This window comes from Piliocolobus tephrosceles, chromosome 18, assembly GCF_002776525.5.
Source record: "Piliocolobus tephrosceles isolate RC106 chromosome 18, ASM277652v3, whole genome shotgun sequence".
NCBI classification, from domain to species: domain Eukaryota; kingdom Metazoa; phylum Chordata; class Mammalia; order Primates; family Cercopithecidae; genus Piliocolobus; species Piliocolobus tephrosceles.
In genome coordinates, this window is record NC_045451.1 from 36,236,637 (window position 1) to 36,256,036 (window position 19,400).

Here is a 19,400-nt window from a genome sequence, read left to right on the forward strand (position 1 = left end):
TCACTTCCCTAATTTCTGGTTGCAGGGCTAGCTAGATACCTGGAATTTTCCTTGAAGGAACTGAAACATGTTCCTCCATCTCCAGGGTGAGGGTGGAGAAGCCTGACAGGCTCCTAAGGGGGTCCCTGCACCATCTCAAAGTGAGTCAGCAACGTTCTATGGCCAGCTTCTCACTTCTTTTGCCCCATCTTCTCTCCGGCCTCGGGGCTGCCTTCCGTTCCTGGTCTGATGCTATGTTGTCTTTCCCCCAGAGCGCAGACATCCTCAGCACCGTCGGCTACGACAGCATTATCCAGCATCTGAACAATGGCCGCAAGAACTGCAAAGAGTTTGAAGAGTTTCTAAAAGAAAGGTACGATGCCCTGTCCTCTCTGAAGAGGGTGGGCCAAGATGTCTCCACACAGACAAGGAACAATTTCCTATTTTTCATTTGTGTTTAATGGTTCTGAAGACCCTCTGCTCTAGGTTATGGGATGATACCCGAGAAGTACATGATACTTCTGTCCTAAAGTTCTTAGAAACAAGTTTGACACATAAGATTTATGATGAAACTGTGAACGAATTATAATAAGAAACAAAATATACTTAGTACTGTGTTACAAATAACACTGAAAGACCCCATGATGTAGCTTTTAGACTGCTGAGGAGGCGACCGCTGAGGATTGGCAAAGAAGGAAAGGAGAGGAAAGGAAAAAGGAAGGAGAGAGGGAAGGAGGGAGGTAAAGAAAGGAGGAAATAAAATACAGGACGGGGTGGCTTCATGGAGGAGTAGGTCCTTGTGGTGGCCCTCAGAGGGTGAGGTGGATTTGACAGGTGAAGAAGTACCTGAATATCTGGGAGAACAGCAAGCTTGAGGTGGGAATCAGATGGCCCACGTGGTTAGAGGGAGGCAGAGCGCAGCTCAGAGACCAGGAGGATGAGGAGCTGTGGGAAAGCGGTGAAGTTGATCACGACGCTCCTGGGGGTGGCAGGGCATGGTGGTCCATGGGGAACTGCCATGGTTTAGAGGGTTTTCTTATCTTCTTCTTTTTAAAAATGGATAAGATAAAAACAAACAAACAAACAAAAAACCTTAGTTTTGTGGAAACTTACTCATCTAGAATATTCCATTTTACAGAGGTTCTGGATGAAAGAATATGTTAAGAGGATTTGGGGCCAAAGATCAGGATCTTTGCCAAGATTCAAATCAATGAACACGTTCTATTTGTAAGGCAGTAAGCGAAAGGCTCAGAACCCAGAGATACAGACATCAAAGTGTTTTTGGTCAACTCTCTCACTTTCTACTCAAGAGAAAATTAGGTAACGATCAAACTTACTCTCACTGGTTGCCCAGCCCTTGGGTGGTGAGGCCTGTCTCCTTGAGCCATCCCAAAGGTCTGGAGGACCTGGAGGCCTGAGGAGGGGTGAACCGAGAGAGGCTCAGCTACTGTCAGCGCTGTGGAGCTGGCCGCTGCTCCTCCCTCTTTAAGGGAGCAGTTCCCTTCTTTTCTACCCAAGATGGTTGACAGCGTTGACATCCAGTTAAAAAGTGTGTCTTTCTTTTTACAAACACTGGCGGTGGGCTTCCTCCTTCCTTCAACAGTGCTAGGACAGAGTTTCATGAGCATGAAGGATCTAGAGATTGCAGAGGACTCTGCTTTTTTCTGTTCCTCCTCCATTTATGACTTCCATAAATGTCCTCCTGGGAATGAAATGGCCTTGGAATACATCTGCAGAGGAAGGAAGTATCTGTTGGCTCAGGACCCCAGGTACTGACTGCCTGGCAAGACCATCCAAGGGTCCCCTGATACAGTGGGGTTTGTCTAAATCAGTGGCTTCCATACTTTTTTGAATGTGACCCTCAAAAAAATATATTTTACACAGCCACCCAGTACACACGTGCATAAACAAAACAATGAAACAGGACTACCTTGTCAATTTATCCAATTGTATTTAATTTTAAAATGCTAGTCTTCCAGCTATTCAGGAGGCTGAGGTCGGGGGATCACTTAGCCTAGGAGTTCAAGGTTGCAGTGAGCTCTGATTGCACCACTGCACGCTAGCCTGGGTGACAGAGTGAGATCCTGTCTTTCAAAAAAAAATTGCTGGTCACAATCCATTGAATTTATTTATGGCTCACAAATGGGTCGCGACCCACAGTTGAAAAACACTAGTCCAAATAGGACCCCAAAGCTAAGTTCTCTTTTAAAAATGATTCACAAAAATACACAAGAGTAGGAAATATATGGAGAATAAAAATTATTATTTATATTGTATTTCTAGTATATGTTCTCTTTCCTCCCATGGGTTTTATAGCAAAAAGAAGTCAGTCTTGTGCTTTCCAATTTTGGGGAAGAATCTGCAGACATTATATCAGTGTGTCAGATAGGCATGCCCTGGGCGTGGAGATGCAGCCCCTGAGTGTGTGGCCTGCTTGGCTTTGGGCCTCTGTTCCTGTGGCACGCTTGCAGGAAGGAAGCTGCTGTCATTGAGCCTGTGTGTTTGTTCCTCCACTGTGTCCTGTTCAAGGGTAATTCATGTGCAGAAGTACAGTCCTCCAGGCGTGGGGGTCCAGCTTTCCTCTTGTTCAGGTGGGTGCAGGATGCTTGTGGGAACTGAGACTCAGTCGGCTGCATTTGTGCCATAATCTAATATGACTGAAACATCCTCCTTGAGTCTTAAACGTTGTATGACTGAGCTGTCATAAATTACATGTAGAGGCCGGGCGTGGTAGCTCGCACCTGTAATCCCAGCACTTTGGGAGGCCGAGGCAGGTGGATCACCTGAGGTTGAGAGTTCGAGACCAGCCTGACCAACATGGAGAAACCCCATCTCTACTAAAAATACAAAATTAGTTGGGCGTGGTGGCACATGCCTGTAATCCCAGCTACTTGGGAGGCTGAGGCAGGAGAATTACTTGAACCCAGGAGGTAGAGGTTGCAGTGAGCTGAGATCTCGCCATTGCACTCCAGCCTGGGCAACAAGAGTGAAACTCCGTCTCAAAACAAAAACAAAAAACAAACAAACAAAAATTACATGTAGAACCCTGGGATATTTGTGGTTCTTAGAGACAAGAGGCAAACACACACCACTACAGGGGCAAAGATAACAGACTGTTATATGTAATAATTATTTTTGAACAACCACCTCTTGTCCAATGTCATATGTTATTTATTATTTTGAGTTCATCAAATTTAATACACATACATTTATAAGACTTTTATATGGTACATGGCTAAACATGCCCTATATGTAATGGGGTACTTTTAAGACTTTCCAAAAGTGTCAAAGTCCTACCATGGGCCTCTCGAATTTCTGGCAGTTTAGTGGCAAGGGGAAGGGGGAGATACTATACTTCCTGGTGAGCTCCCACGGCCTTCTCTTCCCTGGATGGAACCCAGCACTGCACCCCTCCGTGCCACATTTTACCTCCATTACGGGAACTAGGAAATACCCTTTTCGTTGGTTGTACCCAGACAGATTGCAGTAAATTCATCTGCAGTCCGTGGGGTTGGACAGAACAATCACCCCAGTGCAAGGAGCCGCTCATGTGCTGCTCTGGAGGGACAGGGAGGCTGCCTTTCTTGCCACCCATAGGGCAGATTCTTGCATCCAGGGTAGACATATAAAAATAAAGTTAGCTCAGAGGGTAGATACAGGTGATTAAATGAGATTATATAATAACTGCTGTTTATTGAAGGCTTGCTAGATACATAGGGCAGATTCCAAAGCCCAACTTTCCTAGGTTTGAAACCATATTACCCCTTATTAGCTGTCTGACCTTAGGCAAATGCCATAATCTCTCTGAACCTCAGTTTCTTCAATTGTAACATAAGGATGAGAACAGTTAACATACAGGGTTATTGTAATAACTGTTACAATAATTGTTAATAATTAATAATTGTTAACAATTATAACAATAATTGTTTATAACTACAACATTGTTATAATAATTGTTAATAACTACTACAATTAATTGTTACAATTAATACTGTAACATATTAACAGTTAATATTGTAATAATATTAAATCAAAATTGATATTAATTAAATTAATTAATATATAATTAAATAATACTGTAAGTAACAAAACATAGTAACAAACACTCTATCAGTGAATTGTAAATTTATCTGGTTTACCCTTCTCTCAGCTGGAAGAGCACAACAATAATAGAGGTGATGCTGGCAACCACAGCCAACATCTGAATAGTTACGTAATATAACCATAACATTGAGGCTTACACATCCCTTTGGTACTTATATTGGCTGCATAAGGTTTCTTGGAACAGAAGTGTAGCTTTGTAGATGAGGTTTAAGTAATTTACCAGGGGAATCTAGAAAGTGACAGAACCCAGAATGGTCCGGAGGGGCGGTGAGGATGGGGGTCTCATACAACCCCTGTGTTTATGATTCATCAACACCGGCAAAATGGCTGGTGGCGATCTGGGGAGATGGGCTAGTTCCCAGCACAGACACAGTCTCCTTCTCTTTTCTGTTTATACAATCTCACTCATTATACCCATTCTCTCTACTTCAGTCAGATGGGTTTATTGGTGAGCATGCTTTGGATGTCTCTGCCTGTACCTCTTTACTTCAGAATTTCCCCACCTGGAAAGTCCTCCTTTTTCCTTGATGCCTGAGTGAATTCTCCCCATCCTTCCAAGTCCAGGTCAAATTGTCCTCTTCTTTCATTTCTCTCCATTTTTTTTTTTTTTTTTTAAAGACAGAGTCTCGCTCTGTCATCCAGGCTAGGGTACAGTGGTGCAATCTCGGCTCACTTCAACCTCCGCCTCTCGGGTTCAGATAATTCTTGCACCTCAGCCTCCCGAGTAGCTGGGATTACAGGTGTGCACTGCCACACCCAGCTAATTTTTGTATTTTTAGTAGAGATGGGGTTTCTCCCTATTGGCCAGGCTGGTCTTGAACTTTTGGTCTCAAGTGATCTGGCCTGCCTCAGCCTCCCAAAGTGCTGGGATTATAGGCGTGAGCAACCCGACCTTATTTCTCTTTAAAGGACCTTATTTCTCTTTAAAGGAAACATTCTACATAGGACTTTAGTCTGAAGTCTTTCAGCCAGTTAACAATTAAAATGAAGCCATCTTGTCACTGGTAGCCCAAGCCCGTGGACTCTCCCACCCTCAGATGCCCAGATGTGGTGAAATATTATATAATGAGCTCCTGATATGAGCAGAAAATGAGAACTATAAAAATAAGTTTAATCATACCTTAGAGGGTAGCTAGGGATGATTAAATGAGATTATATTAATAGCTTCTGTTTATTGAAAGCTTACTCTATGGAAGCTACAATGTGTTTTGTATATATTATTTAATTCTCATAAAAACTCTGTATGGTAAGTTTTCTCATCCTTATGTTATAATTGAAGAAATTGAGGTTCAGAGAGGCTATGGAACTTGCCTTAGGTCAGACAGCTAATTAGCTGTAGATACAGTTTCAAACCTAGAAAATTTGGGCCCTGGAATCTGCTATTAACCAGTACACTGTGCCCAATACAGTAGCTGGTACACAATACATACTGGGTAAATGGTACCCACTGATCTTAGGCAAGTTCCATAACCTTTACTAATATTGTTATATTTAGGGTAGAAGCCAAGTAGGGAATATATCATTAGCTTCCTTTTACAGACAAGAACACTGAAGTTTAGTGGATTTAAATGACTTGCCCAAGATTACAATATCAGTAAGTAGTAAAGCTGGGATTCCTATTGACTTCATGTCTGGTGGTTTTTCCACTTTACTTAATGGTCTCTTGAGAAAGTTGGGTGTAGTCTCTGAAGGAGAACAGGAACTTGGCAGCCAAGTCAGTTCTCTTAATTGTGTGCTGCAATAGGATCCTGGGTAGGGAGGAGGGAAGCATGCTTGTGGAGCGCCTTTATGTCCAGAATTCTTTACCATTTGTAGATTAGCAGCTATACCTATGCTCTTGGGGATCTACAGCCCCGGTGCCTTGGGACTCTGTACTCTTCCCCATAAGCTCCTGGACGTCCCATGGTCAACCTGCCCTGGCTACAGCTCTGTTTCCGGGACCCTCACTGTGGTCGGCTATATCTCAGGACAGCCTTAAGAAGGACAGATTGCCAGGATGGGAATGACAGATTCCTTCATGCATTAGCTGGTAAAGTTGTGAAGCCATTATGTACCATATTAGTTTTTTAGGGCTGTTGGGACAAATTGCCTCTAACTGAATGGCTTTAAATAACAGAATTTATTCTCTCACAAGTCCATAGGCCAGTAGTCCCAAATCAAGATGTTGGCAGAATCACGCTGTCTTGAAGGCTTTCTTGGAGAAGGTATCCCATTCCTTTCTCTTGGTTTTTGGTGTCATCAGCAATCCTTGGCATATCCTGGCTTGCAGCTGCATAACTCCCATCTCTTCCTCTATCATCCTGTGGTGTTCTTCCCCTGTGTCTTCACATTGTCTCTCTTTTTTTTTTTTTTTTTTTGAGATGGAGTCTCACTCTGTCCCCCAGGCTAGAGTTCAGTGGCATGATTTCAGCTGACTGCAACCTCCGCTTCCCAGGTTCAAGCGATTCTCCTGCCTTCGCCTCCTGAGTAGCTGTGACTACAGATGTGCGCCACTACATCCCACTAATTTTTGTATTTAGTGGAGATGGGGTTTCACCATGTTGGCCAGGCTGTTCTTGAACTCCTGACCTCAGGTGATCCACCTGCCTTGGCTTCCCAAAGTGCTGGGATTATAGATGTGAGCCACCATGCCCAGCCCACGTTGTCTTCTTGTGAGGACTAGTCATACTGGATTAAGAGGCCACCCTACTCCAGTATGACCTTATCTCAATGATTATGTCTGCAAGGACCCTATTTCCAAATAAGGTCATAGTCTAAGATGCTGGGGGTTGAGACTGCAACCTATTTTGTGGGAGGAACACCTGTGCCCAAAAGAATGTACTGGAAGCTGAGAGCAACTTGGGAAATATTGTATTGGGATGAGAGTTTAGACACCTGGGCGGCCTTCTAATCCTGGCTTCCTCACTAGCCAGCACTGATATTATTCGAGGCCCTAGACCTTTCTAGGTTCCATTTCCCTTAGCTGTAAAATTTGGATTGTACGAGATGTTCTGTGAGAGCCCCTTGGATCTAATTCTTCCCAAGAAACTTATTCAGTTGAGGTGCTGTGAATGGCATATACAGTAAAATTGAGAAAAATATTTAAGTGTCAGGTTTTATGGCAAAAGGATTTCATCTTATCTGTTCACTCTGATTTTGGGGCAACCTGGAGCACTAGATTGAGGATCATCCTGAGGCTGCTTTCAGACCTGGTGGAAAAGGCAATATCTGATGATGTTTGTCATGGGTTGTTTTTCCTTTCTTTCTTTCCTTTTTTCTTTTTCTCTTTCTTTCTTTCTTTCTTTCTTTCTTTCTTTCTTTCTTTCTTTCTTTCTTTCTTTCTTTCTTTCTTTCTTTATTTTTTGAGACGGAGTTTCGCTCTTACTGCCTAAGCTAGAGTGCAATGGCATGATCTCGGCTCACTGCAACCTCTGCCTCCTGGGTTCAAGCGATTCTCCTGCTTCAGCCTCCTGAGTAGCTGGGATTACAGGTGCACACCACCACACCCAGCTAATTTTTTTTGTATTTTTAGAAGAAACGGGGTTTCACCGTGTTAGCCAGGGTAGTCTCGAACTCCTGACCTCAGGTGATCTGCCCGCCTCAGCCTCCCAAAGTGCTGGGATTACAGGTGTGAGGCACGGCACCCAGCCTGTCATGGGTTGCTGAAGGGAAAATGGCACATGGGTTATTCCTGGTCTGGGAATTTGGATAGAAGCGAGGTCAAAGGGAGTTGGGGTTTTTAAGGAGAGCTTTGTGAAGTGTAGCCAGCTAAGTGCTAAGAGGTATGGTATTGCCTCTTCTGTTTCCTGTACTATTTTGTACATTTTCATCTGGCCCTTGTTACATGATAGTGAACTAAAATATTGGTTTACGTCTCTCTCTTCTGCTAGATTATGAGCTCCACTAGGCAGGTCTCATATTTCAGTCATCTCTGTGTTCTTAGCACCTGGTATGATGCCTGGCACATTGTGGATGTTCAATAAATGACAAATTGATGATCAGATGAGACAGAAAAAATCGGGTAGGTGGTAGGAGGGTGATCTAGATAAAGGCCTACTTATTCAAGCATGATTTCTGTGATGTTCTAGTAATTCCTTCATTGCCTGCCTGGACCCATTGCTTCCCATTTACTGGGGAAATACCCTCTCAACCTCAGTGGTTGTTCCCTGGTTTTATGAGGCTGAGATTCTAGTTTCACTTCTATTAAAGCTCCTTCTTTTCTCCAAAAAGCACACCATGATGCTTGCTGGAACTCATTACTTCCCAGGTTCTAGGAGAACATCTTGTTTCATGGGGAACAAGATGTTGTCTATGGTATGTTTAGATTCATGATGCCTTCCTCTTACAAGAAAGAGACTGAGTGAGTGGTTTCTCGTCCTGGAAACAACAAAAGATTCTAAAGAAATCTTAATGGATATAATTCTGAGGATAAAAGGATAAAATGCCTGTATATTATATATTTTTAAAAATGAAAATGGCCTGAATGTCTTTTTACCTGTAAAAATATTAAATGTCATTGTAGCATGTTAATAAATTTTTATATAGATATAGTGAACAGAGATTCAGAAAGTTAGAAATGGCTACTAGGGAGTTAAGATGCATCTTTTTCTATAATTAGAGTCAGCTTCAGGTGTACTTTACATTGTCAGGAGCTGGGAAAACTTTAGAAGTAAAGTCGAAGAATGGAGGCCTGAGAAGAAACAGGGTTATTGCTGAAACTGTAGTACTGAGTACTGCCTAAGCCCAGAAAGGCATGAAGGAGAAATCACTTGCATGGTCTCAGACAAGTAGATAGGGCTGCCCACAGTACCAGGAGCAAGATGAAGCCAGATCCCAAAACAGCCATGCAAATGCACCTCCACCAAAGAAGGAGGGAAGGAAGGGACAAAGATATCAAGGCAAAAGCAACCAAAGAACCAGAGCCCATAACTCAAGAACAGACAAAGCCAATCCAACATCTGGATAACTGACCCAAGTAGAAAATTTACCCAAAGGAATACTGGAAGTATTCCGAGATATAATACAGGAAAAATGTCATGAAAGGAAGGACTAAATAGATCTGAAGGGCACACTATGAACCAGGAAACTCTGATACACAGTAATCAATACTGATTATGATTACATAAGGATCAATGTTAACACACATCCTGGCTAAGTTATTGAACTAAATAAAGAATTCTTCAAGTATGCAGGAAGGAAAAAACAAGTTGTCTATACAGAAATAATCAGGGGAAGTTTGGGATGGCCCCAGGCTTCCGTACAATGACAGAAGCCAGTGGAACAAGTTCAGCCAAGTTCTGAGGGAACACTTAAGAACAGTCATTACACCAGTGAGGTTGTCAGTCCAATATAAAGGCCACAGGTAAATAGTCTCAAATATGAAAGAACTCAGGGAATACTGACCCCTTTCCTACCTTGAGCTATTTTGACAAAAGATTATGTAGTGATAAAATTTAGTCAAGCAAGAAATGAATCCAAATTAAAATCTTTGAGATGAATAATTATGATAACAGGACAATTATTGAGCCTCAAATTCATTTTAATAAATAGTTCAGACTAAACAACTGGGGGAAATATGATTGGAGAACAGAATATGTTATACACAAATGAAACAAAATATAAATAATATTGAGGAGGTGGAAGTACAACAGTGCTTATTATCTAACACTTCCAGCATGCTGTCAAACATCTAAAATGGTCAAAAACAGAAATAAATTGTTAAAATGTTTGAATATCTCCATCCTCTTACTTTTTTTTCCCAAACAAAAGCTGCCACATGTTTGTTAAGACATTACTGGCTCTTAAGCATAGCTGGCTCTATAAATCATTGTCCACATATTATCACACATTTGGGAAATTTTCTGAGACGATATATCACGACAGGCTTCTCTTGTGACTCAACTGGACTTCAAATGGTCAGTTTAGAAGTCTGAGTAATGGTGCAACCTATACATCAGGGCCTTGCCCTTTTCTTTCTTTCTTTTTTATTTTTTATTTTTGAGTTGGAGTCTTGCTCTTGTTGCCGAGGCTGGAGTGCAATGGCGCGATCTCAGCTCACCACACCTTCTGCCTCCCGGGTTCAGGTGATTCTCCTGCCTCAGCCTCCCAAGTAGCTGGGATTACAGGCACCTGCCACCACACCTGGCTAATTTTGTATTTTTAGTAGAGACGGGGTTTCTCCATGTTGGTCAGGCTGGTCTTGAACTCAGGTGATCCGCCCGCCTTGGTCTCCCAAAGTGCTGGGATTACATATGTGAGCCACCGCGCCCGGCCGGCATTGCCCTTTTCATTCCCCAAGGCAAAGTATCCACCTCTGAGAGAAAATTCCGTGGTATAAACATGAGAAATATTCTTCTTTTTAATGACTGGGAAGTTTGAAATACTGTACAGGAAGGAAGATGAACCAATCTGACTGCTTCTTTCATTTTTTCTGAAGCAACTGCCAATATTTCTGTAGCAGGATTGAATGTCAGAGAAGTAACCAAGTTCATTATAGCTTTTATTGGCTTTGGGTTTGTTTCTCGGAGACAAGAATCTTGACTGTTTATGTTTACTACTCCACAATTAGAACCACTAGCAACATACTGTCCATTCCTAGATGTGGCAATGCTCCATCCATATAAACTGCCTTAATCAACAAATCTGTTAAGGCACCTCCTTGAGTTCACATCCCAAACATAAACTTCTCCATCCTCCGAAGAGGCATATACTTTCTTACTATCTGAAGAGAACGTGGATGCTGCAACCCTTCCATTAATTTTCATGCTTCCAATCAGTTCTTTGGTCTTCATTGATAGCAAATGCGAATACCTGGCAGTGCCATTTATGAGCAAGAAGGACCCATCTGGGGAGACTTCAGAGCTCCTCACTATCTTCTTTCAAACCTCTCACTGGATGCACAGGAATTAATTTTCCAGCTAGCATGTCATAGACATAAAAAAACCTTGCTGTGGGTACTCGTGGCTAAAACTTCTTCCCCATTAGCACTAAGACAAGCCTTAAGGATTGGAAACTTTTCCAAATAGGTGCTTTGGATTTTAGGATTTGTTCTTCCATCAACCTGAAATAGTGATACAGGTTATCTAATCCAGCGACAATCACAATCTGTGCACAAGGATGGAACTGCACAGATAAGATCTGAGCAGCAGTAGGACGTTCAGTATTAGCATGCTGGCAGTTCCGCATCTTCAGGATTCCTCTTGGAAGAGAAGTTATCGTGGATATGAAATTCCCAGTCCTTTGCAACAAAGCATCTTCATCCTCTTCACTTTCATCATCTGAAGATGTTTTCCGCCTATTAGTCTCTGCCCAGGCGGGTACTCCTCCCACGGCATGCTGGAATTCTTAAAGTCTCTTCTTAAGGTTGTCTTTCTAAAGTTTACTTTCACTAGCATTTTTCATCATTGTCTTTCCGAAACCGATTGTTCATCATGTCAACCATTTCCGCATCTTCATCTTCTTCATCCACCCAAACTGGCTTCTTTTGAGGTGCAAAATTACCTTTTGCTTCATTCTCCGCTTCTGAGTCACCCGAGTCTTCATATCCTTGAACCCGCGGGCCCCGCGCAGGCCGCAGCCGCCCGATCTCGTCGTCTTCCAAGTCGCCGGAGACCAGCGCCTCCAGGCACCGCTCCACGCCGTTAGCCCTCCTCCAGCGTGAGGCGGTGCCGCGGGCGGAGCCGGAGCCATCTCTCCTCTTCCGCGGCGGTTACCGCTGGGATGAAGGGGCAGCCTTTTCGGGCGGCCCGCCCGGCCCCGCTCCGGCTTTCCAGTCCGCCCTCGTTCTGGGCTAACGCTTCGGCTTCGCTTCGGTTCTCCAGTCCAGTTTCATTTGGCTCCTCAGTTCCCGCGGCATCGTTAGGTTTGAGGAGAGACGCAAGTGCTCACGTGGAACGTCGCAGCGCCTGGGCGCCTCTTTTCTTTTTGAGGAAGTGTCTCTCTCTGTCGCCCAGGCTGGAGTGCAATGGCGCGATCTTGGCTCGCTGCAACCTCCGCCTCCCGGGTTCAAGCGATTCTCCTGCCTCAGCCTCCCAAGTAGCTGGGATTACAGGCATGGACTACCATGCCTGGCTAATGTTTTGTATTTTTGGTAGAGGCAGGGTTTCACCATGTTGGCCAGGCTGGTCTCGAACTCCTGATCTCAGGTGATCCACCCGCCTTGGCCTCCCAAAGTACTGGGATTACAGGTGTGAGCCATTGCACCCGGTCGTATGGTCTTATTCTTTAAAAATTATTTGTTGCATGCATCTGTTCATCCTTCCTATTTGTATACCTGCAGAAAGAAATCCCCGTTACAATCATCATCAAATATGATTACTAATTAGTTTTAGTAATAGAATGGTCTCAATTATGTAAACATGAAAGTTACATATATGTGTATATGTGAGATACGGGCATGTAAATGCAGAGAAAAGGGACTAGAAAGCTAACTACCAACCTTGGCAGTGGCTGCCCCTGGGGAGAGCAGTGGAGCTGGAAGAGAGTGGGAAGGTGCTGGCGTGTTTTAGACTGTCTACCTTTGTGATGTTGCAGTCTTTTACCATGAGGATATATTCATTTATTACTTACATATATTTTTTTAAATCTGAAGAAAAAAGTAGGGTAGATAAGCCTAAATCACTCTGTCCTAACCGTATGGTTTAGATAAGGCTGGGCTGGGACAAGAAGTGGAGATGGTGACAAAAAGCAGCGGGGAGAGGGGAAGGGGAAGGAGAATGTTTAGTGCTGGGAGTGACCCTGCAATGCCGAGTAACAATCAGTGTTTTTATAGGGCACGCTGACTACAGAGTTTCTTTCCTGAAATTCCCCTTCCTTTGGTACAGTTTAGTTGCGTATTTGAATTGCTTGTGAAGGAAGGGCTCTATAGCATGGTAAAGGACACTCTTAGAAAAGATGGAGGAAGGTTGAGCATTTCTTATTCCACTTAAACAAATGTTCAGTTTTATTGTAATGTTCACATAATGTTCATGTTAGGGACTTCCAACTGGAGAAGACCACCAGAGAGATGAGGGCCATTGATCTTTTCACAGTTGTTCCCCATCATATAGAGGGAGTCTTGCATTTTAGAGAATGGTGTTGTAGGCCGGGCGTGGTGGCTCAAGCCTGTAATCCCAGCACTTTGGGAGGCCAAGACGGGCGGATCACAAGGTCAGGAGATCGAGTCCCTCCTGGCTAACCCGGTGAAACCCCGTCTCTACTAAAAATACAAAAAACTAGCCGGGCGAGGTGGCAGGCGCCTGTAGTCCCAGCTACTGGGGAGGCTGAGGCAGGAGAATGGCGTGAACCCGGGAGGCAGAACTTGCAGTGAGCTGAGATCCGGCCACTGCACTCCAGCCTGGGTGACAGGGCGAGACTCTGTCTCAAAAAAAAAACAAGAGAATGGTGTTGTATCTGAGCTTCTATGGTCACAAGTGCAGTTTTGCTTTCCAGGGGAGGGTCATTGTGTCTTAACAAAGAGTCAACTCTGAGAAGGAACCATAACCCTCTCTTCTGTTCCCCCAGGGCAGCAGTTGAAGAGAGATATGGCAAAGATCTGCTCAGCCTCTCTAGGAAGAAGCCGTGTGGACAGTCTGAAACCAAGTATGTACCAAGTTTTTTTCTGGTTTCCAGGTTGGTTAATAATGCCCGGGAGCCCCTTCGCTTCAGCAGGTAGAGTTAACCAGGAGGTTGAAAAAAAAATTTTGTTTTTTGGAGATGGGGTCTCACTATTTTTTCCAGGCTGGGATCAAACTCAAGATCCTCAGTCAGGCACAGTTGCTTATGCCTGTAGCCCCAGCACTTTGGGAGGCCTAGGCGGGTGGATAGCTTGGGCCCAGGAGTTCAAGACCAGCCTAGGCAACTTGGCAAAACCCCATCCCTACTAAAAATAGAAAAATTAGCTGGGCGTGGTGGCCCATGCCTGTCGTCCTAGCTACTTGGGAGACTGAAGTGGGAGGATGGTTTGAGCCCAGAAGGTAGAGGTTGCAGTGAGCCGAGATCGCACCACTGCATTACAGCCTGGGTGTCAGAGCAAGACTCTGTCTCAAAAGATTTTTTAAAAAACGATCCTTACCCGTCAGCCGTCCAAGTCGCTGAGACTACAGGCACGTGTCTCTGTACTTGGCCTGAAAAAAATTGCAATTTGTTTTTTCTTATTTTCAATTGTGAAAAATCAAGACAAGCAGAAAAATGGCTAAAGTGGACTATGAAGCCACAACCTGTTATTAATACCATCTAAGTTTTTCTTGAAGTCTTTTTATATGTATACTTTTTCAATGATAGAGTTATATTATATATATTTATACTAGAAATCTAATAGAAGGGCTTCTTGTGTGTGTGTGTGTGTGTGTGTGTGTGTGCTGTATGTGTGTGTGTTTTAGAAGCAAAAGAATAAAAGAGGAAGGGCAATGTCCTATTTGTCCCCATTAGGACCTCTGAGGGGACACAGACTTCTGGGCATCTGTGCAAGTGTTGATAGCAGAGATGCCCAGAGGGCTGTGTTGATATTATTTTATAATGTCTATCCTGAGTAAAATACCTGTAAAATTATATATAAAATATAAAATTGTACATATATTTTTTGGTTTGTGGTAACTATAGGAGATTTTGCACCATTTTAAAAAAACATTTTTTTTGTTTTTGTTTTTTTGAGGTGGAGTTTTGCTCTTGTTGCCCAGGCTGGAGTGCAGTGGTGCGATCTTGGCTCACCACAACCTCCGCCTCCCGAGTTCAAGCAATTCTCCTGCCTCAGACTCCCGAGTAGCTGGGATTACAGGCATGTGCCTCCATGCCTGACTAGTTTTGTATTTTTAGTAGAGATGGGGTTTCTCCATGTTGGTCAGGCTGGTCTCGAACTCCCAACCTCAGGTGATCCAACTGCTTCGGCCTCCCAAAGTGCTGGGATTGCAGGCGTGAGCCACTGCACCTGGCAAAAAAACTTTTGTTTTAAGTTTAGGGGCACATGTGCAGGTTTGTTATATAGGTAAACATGTGTTGTGGGGGTTTGTTGTACATATTATTTCATTGCCCAGGTATTAAGCCCAGTACTCATTAGTTATTTTTCCTGATCCTCTTCCTCGTCCCACCCTCCACCGTCTGATAGGCACCAGTGTGTGTCGTTCCCTTCCACGTGTCCATGTGTTCTCATCATTTAGCTCCCACTTATAAGTGAGAACATGTGGTATTTGGTTTTCTGGTCTCCAGCTCCATCCATGTCCCTGCAAAGGACATGATCTCATTCTCTTTTATGGCTTCCTAGTATTCCGTGGTGTATATGTACCACATTTTCTTTATTCAGTCTATCATTGATGGGCATTTAGGTCAATTTCATGTCTTCCTTGCATCATTTTATAGTTGTCACCGCCCATGTGAGATTTCTCTACCATAATTTTTATTTTTCAGTCATTCATTTAATATTGAGGATACAGAAATGACCAGGACATGGTGCGTACGTTAGGAATACACTCCCTCTTATACAAGGCTGGTTTCCTTGGTGTCCTATGGCAACTCACACTTAGAAGGGTTTCATAATTGGTTTAATGCCTTGCTATCACCATTCTGAAATTTTTAATAATTTATAAACAAAGAGTCTCACGTTTTCATTTTGCAGTAGGACTCACAAATTATGTAGCCAGTCTGACTCGTTTGAAAAGTTCTAGATTCCTTCCCCAATATGCTGAGGGAGGGTTTGGAGAAGGAAGTCAGGCTTTCTTTCTGCAGACCTAACCACATAACATACTTTCCTGTATCCGGCTCTGGCTATGCTATTAACAGAGATGCCCAGAGGTCTGTGTCCCCTCAGAGGCTCTAATAGGGACAAATAGGACATTGCCCTTGCTCTTGTCTTCTCTTGCTTCTAAAACAAACACACATACAACACAGACACACACACACACATACACACACACATACACACACACACACACACAGACTCATCCTAGACCACAAAGAAAGATATTGAACTACTGAGGAGGAAAACATTGGGAGATACTGAAAATATTAATAGTTACATAAACCTAAAAATCTTGATACCCTCAGACATAGGAAATTAGCACAAGGAAGGTTTATTTTTTCATTGGTTAATTATATATTTTTGATGTTTTAAATGAAAATTTAAGGATCGGCCGGGCACGGTGGCTCATACCTGTAATCCCAGCACTTTGGGAGGTCGAGGCGGATGGATCATGAGGTCAGGAGATCGAGACCATCCTGGTTAACATGGTGAAACCCTGTCTCTACTAAAAAATACAAAACAAAATTAGCCGGGCGTGGTGGTGGGTGCCTGTAGTCCCAGCTACTCAGGAGGCTGAGGCAGGAGAATGGCGTGAGTCCCAGAGGCGAAGCTTGCAGTGAGCCGAGATCACACCACTGCACTCCAGCCTGGGCGACAGAGCAAGACTCCATCTCAAAAGAAAAAAAAAAAAAAGAGAGAGAGAGAGAGAAAAGAAAATTTAAAAATTACAGAAAAGTAAAAAAATGAGCGTAGTAATTAGCTATATAGCTATATACCTATCACCTAGATTTTGCAGTTACTCATATTTGTCACCAAGATTTTACAATTATTAACAATGTAAATGCTTTAAATTTAAATCTGGAATCAGCTCTTTCTCCAAGAATACTTGGTTCCGTTCCTTTTAGTGATTAATTATATTTAGAGACCAAATTTTCAGTTTTTTTTTTTTTTTTTTGAGTCAGAGTCTCGCTCTGTTACCCAGGCTGGACTGCAATGGCACTGTCTTGACTCACTGCAACCTTCGCCTCCCGGGTTTAAGCAATTCTGCTGCCCCAGTCTCCCGAACAGCTGGGATTACAAGTACCCGCCACCATGCCCAGCTAAGTTTTTGTATTTTTAGTAGAGGCAGGATTTTACCATGTTGGTCAGGTTGGTCTCAAACTCCTCACCTCAAGTGATCTGCCTACCTTGCCTCCCAAAGTGCTGTGATTACAAGCATGAGCCACCGTGCCTGGCCCAAATTTTCAGTTTTAATGTTGATCATTGCCACAGAGGCATCATTGTATGTAGGCCCTGGCAGGGAATGGATTTTAAAAGTATGAGTTCATACTGATATTTCCAATTCTAATTTAACTTTATAGGGCTTTACGTAATGTTTAAAATTTTATGTTTGTATTTCTTTCCTCTTATACTGAAGACCTGACAATATTAGTATAATTATTTGCTTTATTTTGTTATATATATAAAATTATTTTAAGATAATACAATATTGCTACTAACAATAAAACTTCTGAATAAAGCTTAACATTTCTTTGCAGTTCCTTTTGATCTTAGACCATGTAGGTCACTTAAACATTTACTTTCTCTGTGTGATTATGTAACCAATTTTACTTATAGTTAAGTTTATTTGTTTCAGTTTGTTTTAAATTTTAGGGATTGTTTTCTTTTTCCTGTTTGATTTAGTCTTATTTTTTGAATATGTAAAACATTTGCATATCCAAGGGTCCAAACGACATCAACTTAGACAATTTCACTGTAATTAAAGAATGGTTTAGAACATTTTATGGAAGATAAGTGGGTCAGTTGACCAAAAAAACTTTTTTGTTTATAACGAAGGCATAAGCTGTTGGCAATATACCCAGAAACTTTTGAGATGATGTGATGGAAAATGGCCATATTCTCTCTATACTTCCTGCAGAAGATACTTAGCGGAATGAATCTGACCCGAAATGATATTTCTTATAGCCTTACATATTTGACGTTTGCCTTGTTATTTGGTAAATTCAGAGAGACTGTAACACAGTTCTTTTCTGTTGCTTGATGAAAGCCAGTCAGTTTTCCTTCTAAGAGTATACCTCAGAGAGGAAGTAGTAATAAGATAGGAGAACTGGGATCGTTTCCAAGGCTGAAGTGAAATGCTGTTTAGGTGACTTGTTTTTGTCACCCCATGACATGATCTTTAGGAAGATGTTCTAGATGACAGCAGATGATTTTTTTTTTTTTGAGATGGAGTCTCACTCTGTCACCCAGGCTGGAGTGCAGTGGCATAATCTTAGCTCACTGCAACCTCTGCCTCTGGGGTTCAAGCAATTCTCTGCCTCAGTCTCCTGAGTAGCTGGGATTACAGGCACTCACCACCACGCCCGGCTAATTTTTGTGTTTTTAGTAGAGACGGAGTTTCACCATCTTAACCAGGCTGATCTTGAACTCCTGATCTCGTGATCCACCCGCCTCGGCCTCCCAAAGTGCTGGGATCACAGGCGTGAGTCATCGCGCCCAGCTGGATGATTTTGCTTATCCAGGGCCTAGCTAGGATTTTCCACCTCATTGGCTACCCTGAGAGACTCAAGCCTATGACGGGACCTGTTAGGGCTTAAGGCCAACGTCCTTTTTAAAAGAGTTGTAGAATAGTTTCCTTTTCCACAGTTAGGGAGAACACCGTGGAGAAGAGAGGGTGAATGTTGCTAGGCCACCATTCCTGTGGTTCAGATTCCATTCCTGGAATGTCATTTTGTCCTGAACATGAGGAATGACAATGAAGTGATGATGGGAGACAACAAAGCTGATGACAAAGGAAATGAAAATGGCACTGCTCTTTAGGGGCCCTTCAGTCAGTCACTGTGGTGGGAGAAAAGTTTTAAACTTGGCACAGATAATTTTGCTGGAAGGCTGGCCTTTCAACCCCATGACTCACTATAGGGAAATAATTCCAGTTGTATCTCCTATCATACCTGTCTTTTTTTTTTTTTTTTCCATACTTTGAAGACAAATGAGCATCACTGAAGAGTGGGTTTATTAATTCCAGTTGACCATTGGTGCATTTGTTTGGATATGGACACTTTTATTTTTATTTTTGTTTTTGAACTGGAGTCTCACTCTGTCGCCCAGGCTGGAGTGCAGTGGTATAATCTTGGCTCACTGCAACCTCCGCTTCCGGGGTTTAAATGATTCTTGTGCTTCAGCTTCCCAAGTAGCTGGGATTACAGGCATGTGCCACCACACCTGGGTAATTTTTGTATTTTTAGTGGAGAAGGGGTTAAACCATGTTGGCCTGGCTGGTCTCGAACTCCTGACCTCAAGTGATCCTCCCGCCTTGGCCTTCCAGCGTGCTGGGATTACAGGGGTGAGCCACTGCACCCAGCCTCGATATGGACACTATTATAATGCGTTGTACACCTTGAAAAATTGTATCATAAGATGGGTAAAGTGAATGGAGAATGTGCACTTAGACTGTCCTGCTTAGTGTATTTGTAATAGCTGGTGCAAGTGTTCATGTGAGAAAAGTCAGAGAGAAAGAAGAACCTTTGTTTTGAGATAGAGGGGGGAAAGTGAGGTAGTTGAAAGAAGGGGCCAGTTGGAAAATGCAGGGCCTTTAATTTCTAAAATAATAGAATTTGCCATATATATA

The 19,400-nt window shown here is 42.9% G+C and overlaps 1 protein-coding gene and 1 pseudogene across 1 annotated transcript in view; one reads left to right on the top strand and one right to left on the bottom strand.

Moving 5' to 3' along the window:
* The window catches only part of PSTPIP2 (proline-serine-threonine phosphatase interacting protein 2), a 95,666-nt gene that overhangs the window by 39,973 nt on the left and 36,293 nt on the right, over positions 1-19,400 (top strand). The window contains exons 2-3 of the mRNA XM_023207618.1: positions 252-352; positions 13,564-13,641. Of these exons, the coding sequence (XP_023063386.1) occupies positions 252-352; positions 13,564-13,641 (179 nt within the window). The remainder of the gene's footprint in view (positions 1-251; positions 353-13,563; positions 13,642-19,400) is intronic.
* On the bottom strand, positions 9,984-11,917 carry LOC111539692 (annotated as a pseudogene).